The sequence below is a fragment of the Trachinotus anak genome, unplaced genomic scaffold (genome assembly GCF_046630095.1).
Source record: "Trachinotus anak isolate AG129_WGS33_773 ecotype Australia unplaced genomic scaffold, CSIRO_AGI_Tana_v1 ptg000014l, whole genome shotgun sequence".
Classification (NCBI taxonomy): domain Eukaryota; kingdom Metazoa; phylum Chordata; class Actinopteri; order Carangiformes; family Carangidae; genus Trachinotus; species Trachinotus anak.
In genome coordinates this window covers 18,376,417-18,398,542 of record NW_027273865.1, presented here as the reverse complement: position 1 = coordinate 18,398,542, position 22,126 = coordinate 18,376,417, and the positions used below count along the sequence as shown (strand labels likewise).

General features: G+C 40.3%; 1 protein-coding gene across 1 annotated transcript; it reads right to left on the bottom strand.

Annotated features, from left to right (window-relative positions):
• Positions 1-11,613: 11,613 nt before the first annotated feature.
• On the bottom strand, positions 11,614-20,581 carry LOC139632165 (T-lymphocyte activation antigen CD86). Its single transcript, XM_071496956.1, has 8 exons — positions 20,470-20,581; positions 17,579-17,607; positions 16,537-16,598; positions 15,200-15,505; positions 14,443-14,730; positions 13,357-13,479; positions 13,184-13,232; positions 11,614-12,938 (listed from the first exon to the last, which is right to left on the bottom strand). The coding sequence occupies exons 1-8, from the start codon at positions 20,473-20,475 to the stop codon at positions 12,884-12,886; spliced, it is 918 nt and encodes a 305-aa protein (XP_071353057.1). The 5' UTR covers positions 20,476-20,581; the 3' UTR covers positions 11,614-12,883.
• Between the last annotated feature and the right edge of the window lie 1,545 nt (positions 20,582-22,126).

Sequence of the window (22,126 nt, the reverse complement as noted above, 5' to 3'; positions counted from 1 at the left end):
CATCAGCAAAATGCCTAAATGTAGATGTTATGTGAAATGAGGGGAGAGTGGGTTGTTTTGGGTTTGAAACAGGCTGTGAGGACAGTCTGGAGGTGGGAACAGTGGTCAGAAAACACCCAGCATAGTTGTGGCAGAGATGCTGTAGAAGTTGTCAGGAGGTGGGGGTGGATGGTGCTCAGGGTGTCAGGGTGCTGGAAGGCTGGCTGGGGGAAATGTGTATGTGAGTGTTTGGGCGGGGTGGGTGTACGGTTGATATAAGTGGAGGATGTTTGGAGGGGGTCGGCTTGAGACATTTTAAACCCCGGCTCCTCTCTTTCTATAGGCCTTATCAGGTTTCCCAAAGGCTGCCAGCAACGAAGCAATACAGAACCAAAAAGAGATGGAGCGCAAGTGTAGAGTGGCTGCAGGGGTAAGAGTAAACGGGGGTTGAGTGGTTATGGAGGGAGAGAGGAGAGGAAAAGAAGGGGGAAGGAAGGAAAAAGGCATGTAGAATAAGAGGTGCGGAGGGGAAAGTATAGTAGAAAAAAGAGGAGGATAGAGTAAATGAACGGTATATGAAGAAGAGATAAACAGGAAGGAGGAAGACGAGGGCAAAAAAGAAGTAAAGAAGCATAAAGAGGGAGATATAAAAAACACAGGGGCCCATGTCTGAAAGTCAAAGTACCCCCCGTCTTTCTGTCCCTTTCTCTCTCTCTCCCTCTTTCGTTCTCTGTGAGCCGTCAAAATAATGGATTGTCACGCTAAATGGCCGGATACAAGAGGGCAAAGGGGTTCTCTGGGCGGGTGAGCCGAGAGGGAGGGGGTAATTGTAGGAGGCGGGGGGAGGACAGCAGTTTGGATAGACGTGGGGGTGGACAGACTGACGAGTCGGGTATGCTTCCAAGTCAATTTATTTGCTATTAAGAAGCACCGCCAAAAATAACATGAAAGACCGATTATCATTCCGATTCCGAGATCAGGTTTTCGTCAGTTTTGCTTTCCAGCTCTGTGCTCCTTTTGGTTTTGCGAAATGACTTTTAGAAACACAGTGGTAGCCCGCAGAAACCTCACACTGACTTTTCAGGATCTTGGAAAAACAGGTTTGTTTTCTGAATGACGACAATGTATTTTTGATATTTGACAATGCATTTTCAGTGGTTTGGCCCATACCCCGGGATCATGCAACATTCTCATTATACCCTAGTTTTAAAAAATGAAATAAATGGAGACACAAGGTATTTGCAAAACACCAAGACAGCTTTTGGTTCCTATCAAATTTCTGGACAGTTGCTCTGTTCTTATGAATATAATTTGGCAGCCTACTGTAATATTTTTGAACATGTGAAAATGTGTCTTGGCTGTTGCAGTATTTTGAGCAGATTTTTCCTGGCCCAGTAGCATGCCGGTCATTTTGTGGATTTGTAACGCTTCTGGGTAAGATTGGCTTTGATTGTAAAATGGAGATGAGCGACGCAACACATGTTCTCCATGTCATTAGGAAATGAATCTGTATGTTGAGTAGACTAATTCTGTCTCCTCCACATACTTAACTGTCTGTTCTATCCACATTTCTATTTGTTATAGATAGTGTGCTCTTATCTGTTTCAACACTCATGCTTAGTTCACATTCTGGCTCTTTGGACACTTCTGTTTGCCAGACAGAGCTCCCCTGCCCACAGTAACAGCATGTGTTTGTAAGAAATTGCACCATTTAAATACAACATTGTCTTCCACAGGACATTTTTAACAAAGCACTCCTCCAAAAGTGCTAGCCAGAACACCAAGACAACCTATCACAACAAAAAAACCATGGCAAAGATCTAGTATTTTTCTATCAGGATCATTTCAAGGATGTTTCTCTGGTCAATTATGCATGTGCATGTGAATAAAGATTCAGTTATTGCACACATAAATCATTTTGCGAGAAGCTGTATGTGTATTATGATTTTTTTTTAAAAATGTAGCCTTGTTTATTTCTCCTTTCTCCCCTGACTCCCTTGAAAGGCTCCAAATCAATGTGGCCCTTCGATGTATGTTTCATGCATCTCAATATCCAAACGTCAAGACATTGTTATTGTTGTTCCTTCAAACAATACCGGATCAATAGCTGACAAAAAAAAAAATGATGGCCTCAAGGAGAGGGAGGTGCTCCCAGTTTGTGTGTGCGGACGTGCAGGCTTGTCTGTGTCTGTGTGCATGTGGGGAGCAGGAAAAAGAGAATTGCACAGACAAAAGACAGTCATAACATACAAGAAAAGAAGCCAAATGAGATCAATTATGTAAAATACTAATAAAATACAGGTATTAAAGTTGTTGTGATTGTGTATCATTCCGGTTCTCATCCAGCTCTGTGTACCAATAGAAAACTGAGAAAGAAGGGAATTTTGTTGGCCAACCTGAGCTAACCAGCAGAGATGTTAACCTCATAATCACTCAACATCTGATTTAGTGGAAAGGAATGCAGTTCATATTTTTCATTTCCCCAACCTCCTCTCACACTTGCAAAGAATGAAAACAAAGGGGGGAAAGTTGGGGAAAGGAGGAAAAATACAGTAAAACAGCAGTAAAATGAAGTCATGGAAAAAGTGTGCGTACACATATATTCAAATCAAGCTTGAAAATGCAGAGAAATGAGTTTTAGCATACACAGAATGTCTGACAAACAGACAGCAGTTCAAACAGGGCTTCTTGTGGGGGATGCCATAACATCCAGAAACCATCAACGAATTTAGAAATGTTGACTTTTTCAGTCAATTAAGATAATAATACCTACTGTTTATCCAGAATCATTGTGCATGTAGAGATATCAGTCTGGTTAGCTTTACAAAGCAGAGGCACGACATACCCAATCTGAACAGGACTGTTGTCTTTAATCCATAACCTCTGACACAGTGTTGAAGCCCAAACAACAGGAGCCCAATTAGTGTAAAATCTGACTGCAAATTTGTTGTACACCTAAGGTTGGCTTGACGTTGCACTGCTTTCCACTCATTTGTTTCTTCCACCCTGTAGGCTCTGCTGAAGGTAGAGTAAGCAATGCTGGAGAACTGTTGCTTATTGGACCTAACAGCAAAACAAACACATCCCTCCCCTCAGCGCTCCTTCAGAAGCTCTGCACCCAAAATCATCAATGTGTATCGCTAAGGTGTAATCCACAGCATTTTATAGGCTATGTTGCGGAAGTGGACACTCTTTCTCATAACTAAAGCAAAACAAAACTTATAAAACATCGTCAAGCAATTGCAGCATCCAAAACACACTGGAGTTAGTTGTCTAGATTGTTTCTGCAAAAATGACAGAAGAGAGGGCCGTAGGTTTGTAGCTAAGCTAACAAGGAAGGTGACGTTACCTGGCACTGGCATCCAACCAAATAAATCCACTGTGCTGGCAAACTTATGTTTTTAGGTCTTTGTGGCTGTAAAACCCTTCACACCCTGTATGGACAAACACCATGAGTAGAGCAAACAATGAGACTGCAAACTGTCACTGCAGTTGCTGCTGCAAAGCTAACTTCCCTGCTACTATAGCTAGCATCACATCACAGCAGACTAGAAAGTAAGCTCAATGTGCCATATATTGCATCTAAATGCATTTACTGGGCTCTTTAGAGCTTGTTGAATAGCTAATATCTACCTTTTTCTAGGAGACATGTTCCTGTTCACAGATGTGGGTGGAAACGTCCCACAGGAACAACAAAAATTTCTGATTTACAGTAGACGCACAAACTGCTGTTATTCCCCACTCTCTTGTTATAAATTTTCTGTTTCGATCACAGTCTTCCTCCCCATCCTTAGGGCTTCTGATTTCCCCTGGTCTGTTTTCATACAACATGCTTTTGATTTACACCCAGTCCCACGTGAGTGTGTGTGTGTGTGTGTGTGTGTGTGTGTGTGTGTGTGTATTTGTGTTCAGTGTTTGGTTTTTCCTTTGGCCTCAGAGAAAATGCACGTTTGGGTGCATTTTCCTTTGTGAATGTATGTTTTTCTCTGCTATTTTCTGGGTTGTGAAACAGGAAGGTGAGCCTGACAGTGTCCCATGGTGACGTATTTGAACAATGTCTTTTCTGCTTCCAGAGATTTGTCTCACTGGAACTGTTGGGAGAGTTGGCCAAGCATGCACTGCCTCCCCCCCAACACTCTGTTCTGAGAAAGATGAGATGCTGCAATACCTTTATAATGGATTGATGGTGCCTGAGGGCCTCCCAGTGATTTGAAATGCAACCAAACATGGTCTCTGTGCAAAGTTTCAAAAAAATATACTCCCTTTTTTCTGGTATTTATTCAACCAAGCACTGACTTCTCTGTGTAACGGTTCCAAAGCAGACCAAAGTCCTCATCAAGCAAAGGTTGGCTCAGACCATGTTTGGTTGAAACCCTGTGCACAACAATCCACAGAGGAAGCATCAATCTAATGAGAGCTTGTTCTTCTCTTTCCCATTGCCCTGGACTGTATATCTGGCATAACACCTGGTGACTTGTTGCTTTACAGAATTTACTGCTGTTTCTCTGCACGGATTAGGAATCTGCCCAACAGCATCATTTTAAGCAGGGACAGCCAGCAAAAAAAAAAAAAAAAAAGATTTCCTTGAATCCACTTCAAACGCATTGTTAGTCTTTTCGACAACCTCCACTTGTGTATGCCAGTGAAAACATGGTCTACTCAGGGGCAAGGAGAGCTGTGTGAAGCGTTTGTTCATTTGATGTCTTTTTACTGAACCATACATTTTTATATATATTTTTTGGAGGCATCAGTTGGAGTTCTGAAAAACCGTGAGGGCAGCTGAGAGGGCACAGAGAAGCTGCAGTGTATTTAGATTTTACTTTAAAGGCTATGATAACATGGGCGTTGTTAAGAAGTTGTGCTGTTTGGCTAGCTATAGCCATGATAGCAGCTGCAGAGACTGTCGCTCAGGGAGAGGACAGAATTGATGCAGGGATGAAAACTTTATAGACCTACACTGAGGCAAAAAATAGTAAACTATGGCATTAGGGTGGCGCTACAGGAAAGATTATGTCGTTAACTAAATGAAAAGGGTTTATCCTTGTGGCCATTTTAGAACATGTTAGCCTCAGCTTGTCATGTTCAGTTCGGCATTGACATACTTGACTGTCCAAACCACACACTTGGTCAGCACGCTGTCTTTCCAATCACCTCGGTTGTCTGTGAGTGCAGATGCTCGTTGACAGAAACTGGTGGAGCACTTTCTGAAGTTGAAGACGAATCATGTTTGTCACAAAAACCTTTGCCCGCTGGGTGGTTTTTCTTTCAATATGATTGGTCCCCTGCATGGTGAGTCATTTCCCACCTACATGTGTGCTGCTTTATAGGCAAATTAAATAATGTCTACAAACTACACAGAATGAATCATTGCCTTACAAGGTTTGCTGAAGTCATAATTGCATAAACCAAACACAGAGCAGGCATCTCCTTCCTTCCTAACGGTTACTCCTGCTTCTTGTAAACCTGTTCTCCATGCAAGCTTGTTAAACTGAAAAAATACCACACTCAATTAAAAAAAAGCCACAGTCAGTGAGATGGAAATTGAGGAACAGATTTATCCGTGTAACTATGGCCTTTGAAGTAACTACAATGGTTGTTACTACAAGTCTAATGAACTCAAACTTAATTGTCAAAATCAGATTTCACGCTGCTGAATTTATGCCAGGGGTCATAAATGCCATGTCGTGCACTCTAAGATAATGATGATGTTGCAGAATGTTTGCATCTGGTAAACATGCAGAGCAGAGATAAACATCACCCATCAAAATATACGAAATCATTTGTCTCTATGGGTATCTCTCTCTAAACATATATACACATATATACATTGTAGTATGTATTATTTTGGAGTCCACACCTGTTGTGAAAGTCTTTAAGAGTGTGTTTGCTAGTGTCTATGTGCGTGTGCTTGAAGATTTGCGTGTGAACGGTGTGTAATAATGTCTGCAGGAGGGTGGCTTTCAGAATCTGATCTGAGGCTCCATAGCTCAAATTTATTGTTTTGACAGCCTAAGGTTTTAAACCACAATCACACCTCTTAACTGTCACTTGACTGGCACGTGCACGTACACACACACACACACACACACACAAACACACAAACACACACACACACACACACACACACACACACTCTGTCCCCTTATGCATTTGCATTGCGGGGCATGAACACATTCAGCTGGCAAATGCAAGCAATGTCAAACAAAGGTACGTGTGCAAATGCATTAGTGCAGTCATGCAAACACAGGCTTGTGCACTACAAACAAGTGCAGATTCCCTGTCAGTCTGCTGGGCTAGCCTTCAGTGTCTCCCTTGAACACACACGCACACATAGGGAGGGTTTGTACCAGTCCTGTCCTCTCTGGTCTATTTCTGAGGCGACAAGAAAATGATCAAGGCTATGTGACCAGACTCCAGGAATGACCTTCTAACTGTCTCAGGTGTCTCTTATTACAAAGATGCAAATACACTCACATATATACGCACATCTTTATTTGCACAGTTAAACATCTACACATACAGTGCAGGCTGACATAGAGGTCTAATAATATGAGGGGAAACATAGTCAAAAACATTTCTATGCATAAACTGCTTTCATGTGTCTCTGTATTTCAGCCACATTAGCTTCTGTACACCCTGTCCCTCCTCAAATCCCTCACCACGTCTGGGGTGTAGAGATAAATTTAAGCAGAGGTTGCTGAAGGGACCTGTTGGTGTCAAGTATCCCCAGCTTGCACAGCATGTCAGTCTTTTCTCCGTTTCAGTTGCTAATTGTGTCCCCCTCATCTCCAGCTCCTCACACACACAGCACACACAGAAACATGCTAAATCATTTTTAATGGTCCTCTCTTTACACCTCTTGTCTTCTTGCAGCAGTTGATATGAAGAAGGATATACAGTCATATGCAGAAAATAATTGGATGAATGTCACACAGCTGGTGATAGGTCTTGTGCATCCACAAACACAGACAGACACACACAGACATTCACATATTCTAAGTATTGACTGGGTAAACTAAATGTATTTATTTGATCAGAAATGACTTGACCCTGACATAATGGAGGAAAAATATAAACAGCCAAACGTATTAGCAAATGTACAGACCATAATTGTACACTGAAGTAATCTCTGATAAACCACACCATCTCTTTAATCTGCTCTGACTTCTTTATTCGTGTGCATGAAGAGAAAAGCAAATGAGCCAAGACTCAATTTATACAATTTATGGCCATGCAGTTGTCTTCTGCAGTGCAACAGAAAACCACACACTAGCCAAATAAGGTCACAGCAGTGGAATCTTCACAGTAGTGGACTGTAAAATGTAAATATCCTTCCTCGGTTATCACACGGTGGAAAACTACTGTGGAACAGAAAGTAGGAAGAAGTGAAGTGTGGTAGCAAGTAGAAAACATCATGTTACAGCATGATGTCACTACAGCACACATTACAGATCCTTCTGATAGTCTTTGATGTTTAGCCCCTGTCGAAACATGAGGCTGCCAACTGTCTGCAGCCAACTGGGCATCTTACCCACCAATCTCTCATACTGGTCTCTGTTCCTCTCGTTGGCTCTCCTCACACGATCTTCCCACGGGACAGTAGCCTTCAGTACAATCACCTGTCTGAGCGTTTCAGGCAGCAGAACAATGTCTACTGTACAGTGTCCTAAACAGAAGTACACACAGCATAGATAGATGGACGGACAGATGTGTAGCATAGAAGAAAAACTGTATGTAAAAGGTGTTCTCATGCGTGAGGGTGCATGTGTGTGTGCAAAAGTAAAGGTCAAATCTTAAGCAGTTCTATAAATATTAAAAGGAGATGCGAGTCTAGTCACTGTCTGCTCAGATTTCGCTCATCTACAGATGAACACGCACACACACACACACACACACACATACTTGTACTTCTATCTTTGTGAGGACACTCCTTGACATAATGCATTGCCTAGCCCCTTACCCTAACCTTAACCATCACAACTGAGTGCCTAACCCTAACCCTGACCCTAACCTTAATCTAAACCTAATTCTAACCATAACTCTAAAACCAAGTCTTAACCCTCAACATGTGATTTGAAGAAGTGAGGACCGGCCAAAATGTCCTCACTTTCCCAAAATGTCCTCACTCTGTTAGTAAAATACTTTTTTTGGTCCTTACTATGTAGCAAGTACAAGTACACACACACACACACACACACACACACAACTTTAAATACTGGGTGACAGCCTAGTTTAAAAGGCCTTGGCCAAGAACCCCTTTGGTGTATCACCATTACAGAGAGGTGTTAATAGTTCTATTGGGATCCAAGCCAACAGACTTCTCTCCCTCCCTCCCACTGTAACACTCTCTCAACTTGTTTCAAGCTCAATCAAGTCTCTGCTGATGACTTTTGGCTCAGCCAAACCAGGACCACACATATACACCGGCTATGTTTTCATCTTCTAACCAAGAGAAATATTGTCACTGGTGCGCACACACACAGCCCAGACTAGCAGTTTCATAACACCATAACTTTTTTGCATCTTCTTCCAGAAATATGGAACCTCCTCTCATAAGCAATGTCACAAAGGGTGCTGTTTTAGGAATTTAGTAAATCAAATAGCTGTTTATATATTGTTGTGATGGTCGCCACTTTTTTCACCACCTTTTGTCTTTTCCCCTCTGGTGTGTTCTGTTGTGTGTCTGATCTCAGGCCTCAGGGCATGGGTCAGAACGCACAGAGGTGATAAATGCTTCCAGGTCACCTCTCCTGTCTTTGGGGGTCAGGGAGAGGGTTTCTGCAGTGACAGTAACAACATGATCACTCAGCTGAAGCGCCGGAGCTGAACCTCCTGACCTGGTTGGTGTCTTTTTGTCTGTGCCCTGTGAGCTTAATTTTTTTTTCTCTGAACAACCCCAACTACAAAATTCGTCTACTAAGATCTAAACAAAGTGACCACGCACCACTAAAATTCAAAGTACAAGATTTGAACCTACAAACCTACTGCCTCGTAATACAAGGACAAACATTTCACTAATTAAATTTAAGTTATTAATGTTTTATTATGCTGCTGAGGGTTTAACATTGGTAAATATACCAGGAAGGTGACAAACATTAAAAATAATAATGTAATAATAGTCTCTGAATGATTTTTTTACGGTCTGTCTTCAATCCAGTGTTCACAATTAGGATTGATTGCAATGGGATAAGATAAGAAAGCAGCACTGATATTTACAGTGCTATCATTACTATACACACACACACACACACACACACAAGCATACACACAGAGCCACACTTATCTGATTCAGAGACAGTGAAATGCCTGCTGTTATTTTGAGAACGTTAACAGCCCAATCTCCCTCATGCTGATCAGCTCCCTTCTCCAACTGTGAATCGATGCCTTGTGCTCCAGCTCCCTGCACTAAAACTAATCTAGTTGACTTTCATAACTAGCATAATCTGATTATAAATCCCCCGGTATGGGCGCCACGCAGAACAGTGTGGCAGAGGTCACACACCGCTTGCTGAGAAATGCCACAGGACTGTGTTCTGACTGAAAAGGTTCTCTATTAAGCAGGAGATTACACACTCTGCTGCATCACTGGAAAAGAGAACAGTGTGCTTAGACTGTTCATAATTATTACATCGACTTTCTTTGCCTGGATGCCTGATAAGTCTATAAAGATTGTAATTCTTACATGCTTAATTCAATTTGGAAACTGAAGGTTCAGTCCTCAACTACAAGTGTTTCTATTCTCTAAAATGTTTATTTTTACAAATCTCATGATGTAATTTATCCATATACAGTATTAAGTTAGTTTATACAATCAGAGATTCATTAAAAAAAAGAAAAAATCCAAGAAGCTCCTCATAGTAAAAGTATTAAAAAATATATTTTTTCAAAGGCTTAATTAATTTTTTTTTGTGTGTTCCCTGTGATCCAAACAAATTTTGTGCTTTGCACTTTTTTTAATTGGTTCATTGAACAAACCAACTGAAAAACTAGCTTTTTATTGTTTTTCTATGGAGTTATTGGTTTTTCTTTCATAGTTATGCCATTCTCTAGACTCTACTTTTGCAAATAAACACCAAAATATACTGTTCTCTGCTCTGATTTTTGTATATTCAGTGGTGAGTTTTAGCGTTAAGATTTACTAATAGTAACACTATCTCATGTTGAATTTAGGCACCTCATATCCTTTTCCAGTACCTCAAATTGTCTAATGTTTATGTTTCAACCAAGTCTGACATGTGGTGTGTTTCTCTTACAGCCACCACAGAGGAAAGTCCTCCCTGGTTTGTTTGGGTTAGACAGCAGAGGAATGAGGGGAGGGAGGACATAGAGCTAGGGGGCGGAGGGGGTTAGGAAGTGAGGGGATGATGACAGGGGGAAGGGGGGTTTGAGTGATCTTGGACAATGCACTCTGAATTTTAAAGAGGGAGTAGAAAAAGGCGAGGGACAAGGGGAGTGGAGGTTCAGAGGAGAGAAAGGAGAAAGGGTTGGTAAGGGAAAGAGGGGAGAAAAGTGGCAGAAGGAGAGGAAGGGAGGGCTGGGTAGGGGGTGATGGGGCCAAGGGGAAGATAATTAGATGGAGGAGAGGAGCAGAGGGGGAATGACTGGAGGAAAGAACAGAAGGAAAGTGAGAAGAAGGAGACGGGGGTGAGTCCACGCAATGAGGGAATAAAAGAATGAAGGAGGGAAAGAAAAAGATGAGGAGGATAGAGGTGGGGAGAAGGGAAAAGATGGAGGAGGTAGAGGTGGTGGAGGGCAGGGACCTTGGGGTTACATTCCTGAAGTGCAACCAGCCTGGTGCTGCTCTGCTGCCCAGTGCAAACACAGGGCATAGAGGTGGACTGACGGCCTGTCACAGTGACTCAGAGAGAAAGCAAGTGAAAAGGAGAGATGGAGGTGTGAGTTTTCAAAGAATAAAATGTGTGAAGAGAACGGGAGAAAGGAAGATATAAAAAAGAGAATGAACAAGAGGTGGAGACAGAGAGATATTTTGCTGTGATGCATATCTGTAATGTTAACAGTATCCTCTGTTAGACAGGACATCCCAGATTCATGTGAGCAAACGGCCTTACATCTCTTCTCCTCCCTCCTTTGATTTCACCTCACTTCTTATTTACAAACCTCTCCACTCTCTTGCTCTTCATTCCCTTCTCTTTGCCTTCACTAAACCAGGGCCACTCAGCCCTCTCCTGGCAGGTGACCACATATTGAGGTCAAAGGGATAATATGCAAAACCTTTTTTTAAGGGATTGTGTTCACATTGCCCTCATTTATAGATCACGTGCTGAAAACATAAACATTGTTTAATTCCCCACGCAGGTGGAAATGTAGTTGCTTTTGCAGCCTAGCTCATGACAAATGTGATCAGGCTCATGGATGTGGTACTTCAAAACAATATTCAGGTGTTAAAGGATGCAGTCCTCAACACCGGCTACTTTGCCAGCGGGATATTCATCTTCACTCTGTGGTGCTAGTACTACATCTAGTGGCAATTAGACTGCATTGCAAAAGAAAAATGTGGTAGTAAATCTCAGTCAAGCCTCTTAAACAGCGTAACTTGAATAATCTACTGCAGCATTTCCAGCTCAAGTGATATTCTGACCATGTAGTAAAGGGTGTGACACGACATAAGAAAAATTAAATTACACAGCTTTATTTGATTATACATCTCAATGTCAAAAATAAGAAGGAGATCCAGACAGAAATGTGGGGCTATGGGAAATGAATGAAAACAAAAACAGTCATTAACAGCCTTTGGAGAAGAGTGTTTTGTACAGATTTAGGAAATGAAAGCAGTCCTTTGAGACTGGTAATCCCTAGGAAGGAGGAACAGAACAGAACTCTCCTTACCCAAAATAATGTAAACAGGGCAAAGAATATATATTTTGATTTTTAAAAAGAAAAAAATAAAATGAAATAAATATTTAGCAAAATATATACAAAAGGTTTCTTTCACATGAGAACAATCACCTGAGAAAAACAGCAGGGAGTTGTAAAGAAGACCAAAATTATTTAAAAAGTAGGGTAACGGTAATTTCAGTATAAAAGAAAAACCTCTTTCCCTTTTTTTTAATTAATTATTGCACCTTAAGGGGGAATCCTGTAATACTGGAATCTCAAAGTGCAGAGAACAAATTAATGTGCAAACATTCTTCTGACATTCATCTTTTTTGCATTCACACACTTATCTCCCCAGGTTCTGCTATAGATAATTTCTGATGGACAAAATGAATTGAAGAGTAAAACCCTGGACACAAATTAGGGAACTAATATTCAAAGCAAAAAATAAATGGGTACCAGTTTCACAGGACTAACATTGTTCTATTAAATAAGAAAAAAAATATTTCAAACACAAACAACAGAATATAAAAAAGGGGGTATTTTAAAGTGCAATATCCAACATTATACCGTATTTTAAAATGATTAAACTCATTCCAAAAGACACGTGTAACAGTTCACACTTCTACCCAGAAACGTCAGTGTTATATCCAAATACACATTTCATCAGACTTTGAACTAAAGTCTTGTATGAGTTTGATTTTCCCGCCCATGGTGCTGGGAAGTGTTTCCCTATAGAGGCTGTTTTTCCAGTACACAACATCAATCTAACCACAGACCATTAGAAAAGTCATTTTATGGGAAGTGTGAGTTGCTCTCAGTCGAATGACGCACTGTCCTTCCCCAGTAAGACAATACTAATGATGAATACTTCCTTAAACACTAAAAGTGTCACTGAAGTGTTGACACCATGAGGTCCCTGGACTCTTGTGGGTACTGGCCATTCCTGCCTTGTATGAAGTCAGTCAGTCAAAATGTAAATGCACACTTGAGTGACATACAGTTTTAGTTCTAGACTAGAACAGATATAATTGGTCCGAAAAAAAATCGGACTCACTTCTTCACAGCATCAGCACTCAGGATCCCAGTTTCCCTCCTCTTTGACACTGAGGGCTATAGCCTCGCTGGAGAAAATAAAACACACAAAGGAATTGGGGGGGGGGGGGGGGGGGTTGCAGTGATAAAAAAATGTGAGATATGTATAAGATGTGTATTACAAGTTACAGAGAATATTTTGAGGTATTGTATCCGGAACATGATTTCTTCATTGCAGTTGTGCCTCATCCTCATCCACTTACATTTATCTATGTGATCAAAGTATCACAATTTTTTTAAATGGGAAAATTGTGTCTGGTAAAAATCCACTTACCCTCCCAATTCTTTCACTTCCCACTCCTTCACTTCCACTGTTTGTGCTCCTGGAAACCAACATAGAAGCTGTTGTGAGTTTTTGCACATTGTTGTCCTGAGATCTTTGTGCTCTTACAAACACAAACGTGAGTAGAACGGCAACCTTGTGACAAATTTCATTTCTGTCCTTACCTGTCTGTCTTTTCCTGCAGTTACGATACAGTAGCAACACCACCATAACAATGAGGACCACCACTGCACAAATGGCTACTATTATCACAGGATTGTACATGTCAGGTACAACCTGGGGTGCACCTGCAGAAGAGAACAAATGTATGTTAGAGTGAAAAACACGTTTACTGGGACAGTTGGGTATGAAGCATAAGGCTGGCAACATTTTATACTTTTCTTATTGTCAACAAATCGGATTAAAAACTGTTAGTTCTTGTCTGTGGCTCTTAGCCCTAAAGCTATTTTTTCCAACTGAAGATGTAAATCTTTATCAATAGGTCACAGAAATAAAGTTTCATTTATTTAAAAGCTTAAATAATATTGGCGACCCCATAGCCGAGTGGTTAGGGTGTGTGCCATGTGAGCGCAGATGCTCATAGCAGGTGAGTCGCCGGTTTGACTCCTGACAGGCCTGACTCTTTCCTGCATGTCGTTCCCCCTCTCTCTGCCCCTTCCCTGTCACTCTCTACTGTCCTATCCAATAAAGGCCCAAAAAATAACTTAATTTTTGCAAACAGGTGGGCACGGGTAGTAGTAATTAAAAAATATCACCTGAAAGAGTAAGTTCTGCATTTGTTGAGAACTGTCTTAGCTACCAATTCATGTGTTTCAAGCACTACTAAGTATTTATGGCAGTAGGATAAAGAAAGTGGAATCAACACAAAATCACAAAAACAGTGATAGTGAAGGAACATATTACAAAAATTACATTTACAGCATTCAATAGCTACGATAACAAAAAAATAGCATTTAAGCTCGAAGCACAACTGTGCCTAATTCCAGCCTCACAGAGCAGCTGGTTTTGGTGTAGACTCTCTTGTATAAGCTTTAAAATCTCTTCACAGAAGAACAAACTAGACTCTGTCAAACACTCAGATGTAAAAATATGCAAACTTTCCCTCTCACATTCCTTGAAAAGTATCCGTCAAAGGGGATCTATGCCAAGGGGTTTCCATTGCCGTTCACACTTCCCAAAACCTACCCAGTGGTAAAAATCGTGTAGATTTTGGTAAAGAAAGCATTTGGACTTGTCCTGTCAATACTCACAGACTGAGAACATGTGCGAGGTCACGTCACCCACAGAGCAGCTGAGATGCGTCAGCTCTCCTTTGGAGCAGTTGAAATACGCAGTGCTGGAGATGTTGAACCTCATGGTGCTTGGATTGGGGTCTTGACTGCTGTTAACAATTTTCCATGTTTGATTGCTGGTATTCTTAGGCAGAGGTACGTTCCACATCATCTCAGTGCCTGGGTACCCACCATGGGATGTGCACGTCACGAGGCAGCTGAGGCCATCATCACAGGTTGTTGTGACTGTAGGTTTGTTGTAGTGTGCTAGAAGAAACAGAGGCAGGGACAAAGAGATCACTGCCAGCCCTCTGTTTCCAATGAGTAAGGTTTTCTGAAACTAGGAAAAATATGATCATCTATATCACTAACACTGGGAGAGTGATGATGGGTGATCACAGAAGGCACATACTTCTGTGATCAGGTCACTTCAGATCCAAATCACTGACTTTGTCCTTATTTCAGCAGATAAAAACACAACAGTACAATATCTGCAACTGCACAGCTATTTCATCACAAGTATTTTGCAGATGTTGCACTTTCAACACATTATTTCAATGTTTTGAAACAAGTTCTCTGGAAAAACAGAAGAATACAGTTTGCCTATGAATTTCATAGACAAACTGTAGCTAGGATAGGGTTATTTCATCATTGTGCTAGCAACAGAAACTCCAAACAACCTAAAATGTAGATCATCAAATTACATTTTTAAATATTGAATTTAACACACTCATACCTTTGACACTGAGTTGTATGGAGTTTTGAGTAACAGCCCCGTCTTTGTACTGGATAATGCACTCATAGACCCTGCTATGTGAGATGTTCAGCTTGTACATGTACACAGTTTTCTCATTGTGGTCCACTATTGTGTTCTTCCATATTGGCCCATATTTCTCTATATTTTCTGATTCATAGTAGCCGTTCACAAATGTGTTGTTGGTTTGGAAGTAGAAGAACGTCACATTCTTTTCCTTGTCTGCAGGGCACTGAATGGTCACATTTCCACCAACCTCCCCTATGAAGTGAATTGGATCAGCAGTTTCTGGTAAAAGAAGTAAGCAGGGGTGAGGGGTTAGAGCATGCTGTGAAACCTTTCATGAAATAGAATGAACATGTCTTAAAGGAGAAATTAACAATGAAACAGTTGACAAAGACAACAATCGCAAAGGTTTCCAGCATCTTGTGGAATCAATACCACAAAGAAGTGAGGCTGTTTTGAGAGCAAAGGGGGGCTCTACCCAGTATTAGTATGATGTTCCTAATTAAGTGCTCAGGTAGTGTCTGTTGACCTAGCGATTTTTACTGTAGTCTGTGGGCGAGTATGAAGGTCAAGGGTTTTTCTTTAGCCATTTTGAAAGGCCCAACTTTATGACGCAGTAGACTAATCTCAGTTCCCCTTTTTCCTGTCCTGTGTAAAATACATGACTAGCAGTGTGTTTCATGTTTTACATGATAAAGGTCACAGGTTATGATATTGCAATTGGCTGGAAGTTTCAACTGACCACCAACATCTAAGAAACTCATCAGCCTTGTCTGTTTGAAGTGTGGTTTTGGTGGGCAGGTCACTCACTATTTTCACAGTTGTTTTATCACAGATATTTAACCAAAAACAGAAATGGGGTCGATTAGGGCATTGGGACTTTGATAATGAGTTTATGGGCTTTAGAGGAATGGTTAGGGAAATACTCACCTTCTTGCCAAGACTTAAATGAGGAGATTGATACACCCTCATGACTGTGTGGTAAATATGAAGCTACAGCCAGCAGAGAGTTGACTTAGCTTAGCACACGGACCAGAAAGGGGGAGACAGTCAGTTTCCAGTCATTATGCTAAGCTTCAGTAACCAGCTGCTGGCTGTAGCTTCATATTTACCATACAGACATGAGGGTGGTATCAATCTTTGCGCTGATTTGTCTCCCAATGTATATGGCATTGATTCATTCATGTGCGACCAAGCATAGTGCTGTGATATCACTTGCCCTTATTTGTGTAATCTGTTTACATGAACAACCAGTTTCACTGTAAAACCAAGATGGAGACATGTTGATGCATTGATATAGCAGAGGAGCTCACCTGCGACATGAATGACACATGAGACAGTCAAAGCCAAAGCCACCAGGAAAAGCCTTTGGTTTCTTGGAAGACAGAGGAAAATCACATGTTTACATAGTTATCCAGGTGATGCAGGGACAAATACTGCATGCTCACAGCACAAACAATAGGCTACTTTTTGTCTCTGTATCTGGAGATAGCTGAGATAGTTCACTTCACTGCCTCTGGAGCCACAATGTGCTTACACTGACATATCATCAAATCTGGGCAGACTTGCTCTCCTACAGTATGTCACCAGCAATCATTCTTTCTGTGCCACCTCACCTCCTCCTCTCCCACAAAAACCCAAGTGCACACCCAAGGATGTGATCAATGTGAAGCCCCTACCTCAATTTCAGCAGCATGATTATGTGAATAAGTTTCTCTCTGGATCAAGCAAGATGCTATATATTATTCCTCCAAGAGTTGAGGCCAGTAACTTCAGTTTAAGAGTCAGGAGAATTATGGATAGAGACACTTTTTATAAGTATAACCCCAGGGAACAAATTTAACTCTAACTTGAAAAAAAATATCAGTATCCTTGTCCTTTTAGATAACATAGATGTATGTTGCTGTCTTACAGCTGGAGTTCCAGTTGATGACCTCTGACATTGAAAGCAACTACTCCACTAACTGACTCAGGGTGATAAACTTATACAATCCATATATTTCAGTTAGTTCTCTGGAAATTTTTTGTTGTTTTCTTTGTGGTTGACTTCCAGTAAAAATGCTGGTGATATTGAGAGGGGGTGTTTGAATCTTAACAGTGACACTTTCATGCATTATGGTAACCTTTGTGTCTATGACTACACCTCTGGCTGTTCCTGTCTCTTTTGCTCCCCACCCAAATAAAAATATTCTTCAGAAGTGGTGATGAGGGTTGGACTTGAGGTCATGATGTTTAGATTACTGACGGCATATTTCTTTACTGCTAAAAACATGGTTCATGCAGGAAGCAGAACATTTCTTAACATTTGAGTCATATCACTGTCATCATGTGATGGAAAGCTGGAGGGGTACTTACAGAAAATAATGTTGGTTGCAATTGGATGCCTGTTGAAAAAACAAGAACGTAAATCACTGTGATTAATTGATTACCTTTTCATTTAATTTGCTATCTTTTACATATGTGAACAACAGCATTAATGAGGCAGGGGTTCACTGGAGTGGCAAGTTCATAGACCATTGAAGCAGCTCATGCACAGAGGTGGTGGTAGTAGCTACCTTTGTGTTGCTGTAATAGAAACCAATAGAAACCCCCCCACCACCACCACCACCACAAACCACTGTATGCACTTTTCACATCACAGCTGATTAATTTAAATTTACATTCTGTGTAAATTATGATATGATAGTGTTTGTGGAATCTGTCAATAGTACACAAGCATCCAGCAAACACGATCCTCAAAAAAAAAAAAAAAAAAAAAAAAAAACCTGATATCTGATTGGCACCTTACAGTCAGTCTTGAGCGAGAAAATGAACTCATCCTGAAAGAACACACCCAAAAGTGTTTTCAACAGACAAGCTGAAGGAAAGCCCCCAGTGCACAGTATCAGAGAAAGCCTGATTCTGTTAATATGCAGAATGGTGTATTCCTGTACCTGCTGGGGGAATCTGCTGTTACACATCAAGCAGTACCTTCTAGTTTTCTATTGTTTTGTAGCAAGTCCTGAAAGTATCAGCTAATGTATAGTTTCAGCTAGTACATACTGTATGTGCTGTATGTGTATTAGTCTGTAAAAACTCAGTTTTCCTCACAGAAATATAGTGATTTTATTTTAGATTTTTGTAAGCTAACTTTAAATGGTTTATGAGGAAATGAATTTGTGTTGACATTTCTCTACTAAGGACCTGCTGATAGTGACCTCAACTCTTAGGAAATTCCCAGGAAGAAAATAACATCTGAATTGTTTCAGTTGTACGTTACAGTGAAACAGGACAAATAAAAGGCAAGGGAAAGCAAAAACTGTCAGCCAATAAAAATGTATCACACCTGGTCTTGCTTTACTCACATTGCATGCACATGCAATCTAGAAATCACATAGGACATTTTCACTCCTTTCAGACAACTTTTCTGTATTGAAACTTTGTGCTGAAAACATAAATTCATAGAATGTTGAGTCTGCAACAAAAAATAACCTTAATATAAAAATGGACTTTGAGGGGAAACACCGCTACATGCACCATGCTTCATAATGAGAGATCTTGCAGCATGTGTCCCAAACAGAAACCACATCAGAGGGAATTCCCAAGGACCATATATTTACCTAATGTACTCCACATGGTGCCTTTAGTTTCAGAGAGAGTGATACCAGAAGGATTGTGACAGAGATATTAATAACTATGGAATTCTTGATTCAGTATGAGGCTAAAAGAAAAAAAAGGCACCATCTTGTTATTGTGATGTAGTAATTTGATAGAAGTTAGGTTTTCCCTCATATAACTTTAACTCAGTGTCTATTTGTTACACAAGCATCTGTGATTTTGTTGAGATGGTATCAGAGCTTTTGATTTCACAGTATACCAATACATTTTTCGAAGCAAAAGTTTGAGGTATCCTTGTGTTTTTTATGCTTAGGGAGTGAGAGGTTAAATTGGGAGAAAGACCTCCTTGATATAGTTGATATACTGTTATATAAAAGGGTTAATATACAGAGGGGTCCAAAAGTCTGAGACCCCTTGCCCATTCACTTGAATGCGAGAGTCTTATCAACCACTCAAAGTACGTTACAACCCAGGCTACATTCACATCCATACATTCCATACACACACTCACCAATATTGATGGCAGAGCCATCAGGGGCAATTTGGGCTTCAGTATCTTGCCCAACGAAACTTTGAACCACCTAACCACTCTAACTACAGCCATATGTAGGTGTCTTACCTATTTACACAATATATACAATATGTACACAATATATACAAGTAAACTCGAAGACAGCATTGAAAAACAGAGGACATTGTGTCTGTTATGACTGGCTGTGTCACATGACTCAATCTGTGTAGGCTATTTTATGTTTGCTCTCTTCAAAGTGTTTACTAATCATTACCTATATCAAAACTTATAGTAAGGACCATAAATTAAAACAATGAGGCTTTACTAGCATGGGGATTCCCACATGACATAGCATGATTTACTGAGCCCAACCGGTTCTACTGTATTCATTGTACTCATGTTTTAAGGCAACAAGTGCAGGCCTATGGTTAGCAGATGAGCTACAAATGCAAATATCAGTCCCACACATTAATTTAGACTCATCTCTCTTGAGTTTGGCATCTTTTTAATGTGGGAGATGTGCGATTCTTGATGTGGGTAAGGAGTAGAAATGACTGTGAATAACTTTGTAGAGTAACACAGAGAGAACTGAAACAAGAGACTTGCGGCCACACTGTATTTACAGCTGGGAGGCAAACAGTTAATACACTCTTAATAACCTAACTGACATCTTTTGCTCTGTCTTTGTCACAAGTATTGTTATAAACATAAAGTTGAGTAACTTTTTTTAAACTGTCCTTTATCCAAGAGCAGATATTTGCTCATACTATTCCTATGATAAGATAATTAATCTTGTCGCAGACAAAAAGTTTTTCTGATATGCATACAGGGGTGTCCTTGTGGCTAAGACTTACTTAATTATTATGTGTTTGCTGAATACTATAATATGGCAAATAAAAAGTTTTGATTTTGATAAGTTATTATCCCACACACATAAGACACAAATGCACACATAGCATTAAACAGGGCTGCTTTTCAGTGGCATTGCAAGCATTTCCTTCATACAGAAAATTATGTTAACGGGGGGGAATTCCTTTCCGACATCGTCAAGACATTATTATCTAATCTAATAGCCTTAATCACAACAATGACATTAACTGTTTTTAAATCAGACAATAGAAAGGAAACAAGCTCTTACCATCATGCTGCTTCTCCTGCTGTGTGTGTGTAAAAGAATGAAAGCAAGACACTTCCTCTCCAAGCTATTAGTGTTGCTTTGGGGGTGGAGCTGTATGACTCATTTGGCTATTTTTTTAACTCACAACCCAGTTTATGAAAAACAACCTGCTGTCAAACCGAACAACAGTTCTGTTTAAATTGTACAAAAGTTGATCTGTCTTGAATGCAACATGATACAAATGTAGCACTGCACTTAAGTGTGGTTTATTTGAATGAGATTTTAACTTGAGTATTTAATTTACTGTTGAGTAGTTTAAAGAAAGCTTCCACAGAATCATGTGGTTGTGAGGGTTTTGTGTGTGTGTGATTGCATGTGCACATGCGTGCATACTCTATCCATGACGTCACATCACAGTTCCCTGTTTACTTGGTAGGCTCACGTAATCTTTGTAAGCGATCACAAGCGATCATTTATCATGGCAAATACAATAGTTCATCCCTATCATTCTGCTGCTGTTTGTTTGTTGTAATGATGTATTTTCAAATATGTCATATCAAATAGAATTTCTGAACTCAGAACAAAGAATGTTCTGTGTGTTGAAAAGAGGAAATTGAAGTTCAGAGTTAATCATAGTGTAATGACCCATTCAGCTATCACTACATAATCTTTCTGACTTTTACATGAGTTAATTTGCTGTGAAATAACACTCTCTTCATGGTCCCCACGCTACAAGTAAATTTGTTTTCACTGGTTGAAACTTAACAGAAAGCTTGTTTGTAGTGGGCAAATTCTAAGTACAGCTGGGAGAAGCTATAAAACCTATAATCTTGAATATTATGTTTGCTCATTATCAAAGAAGACTTAAACAAATTAATGGCAACTGAATTAAAAAATGCTTAAATGTCTGTATGCTACACAGTATCCCACACACCTATCGTTAGATATCTAAGCTGGAGGGAAATAAGTTTTTTTCATTAAGATCAGTATTTCCTGGTGTAGTGTCTGTGTGTGTGTGTGTGTGTGTGTGTGTGTGTGTGTGTGTGTGTGTGTGTGTGTGTGTGCACGCACTTTAGGGCCAAAGATGTCTGTCATGTTGTCACAGGTGCTGTGCTATTCTCTTGAAAATATACAGTACACCCTCACACTTGCTTTGCATCAGAGTTTTTACAGACTAATACACATACAGCACATACAGTATGTACTAACTGAATCAGCTTCACTTAATATAGCATCTTTTCACTTCTGTTTCTCAACCACCTTGTTGTCTGCTGTCCTGCTTATTTGCTTTGATCTTTGAGGAATTAAGTTTTACAAAATAAAGTGTGTCTGACCCACAATTTATGCTAAAAGTCACCCAGTCTAAGCAAAGTGAGATTCATTCTAGTAGCCTTTTCATAGCTCCTTGTAAGTTCTCCTTTCCAGTTATCATTGACCTCATGACACTTTCCACTAAAGTCAAGGAACAGTGGTTAGAACACAAAACCATATGTTTTGTGATTATGGACCAATGGCATCCCTGCTGGGAAAGGGAGTTGAATACCCTGGATGGATGAGCAATCTTTCACAGGGACAATACTGACACACACCCATGAGTAATTCTCTGTAACACCTCAGTGACATAAGACAAACAAAATACCAGCACTCCTGGATAAATACTCTTCTGAACAAGAAGACA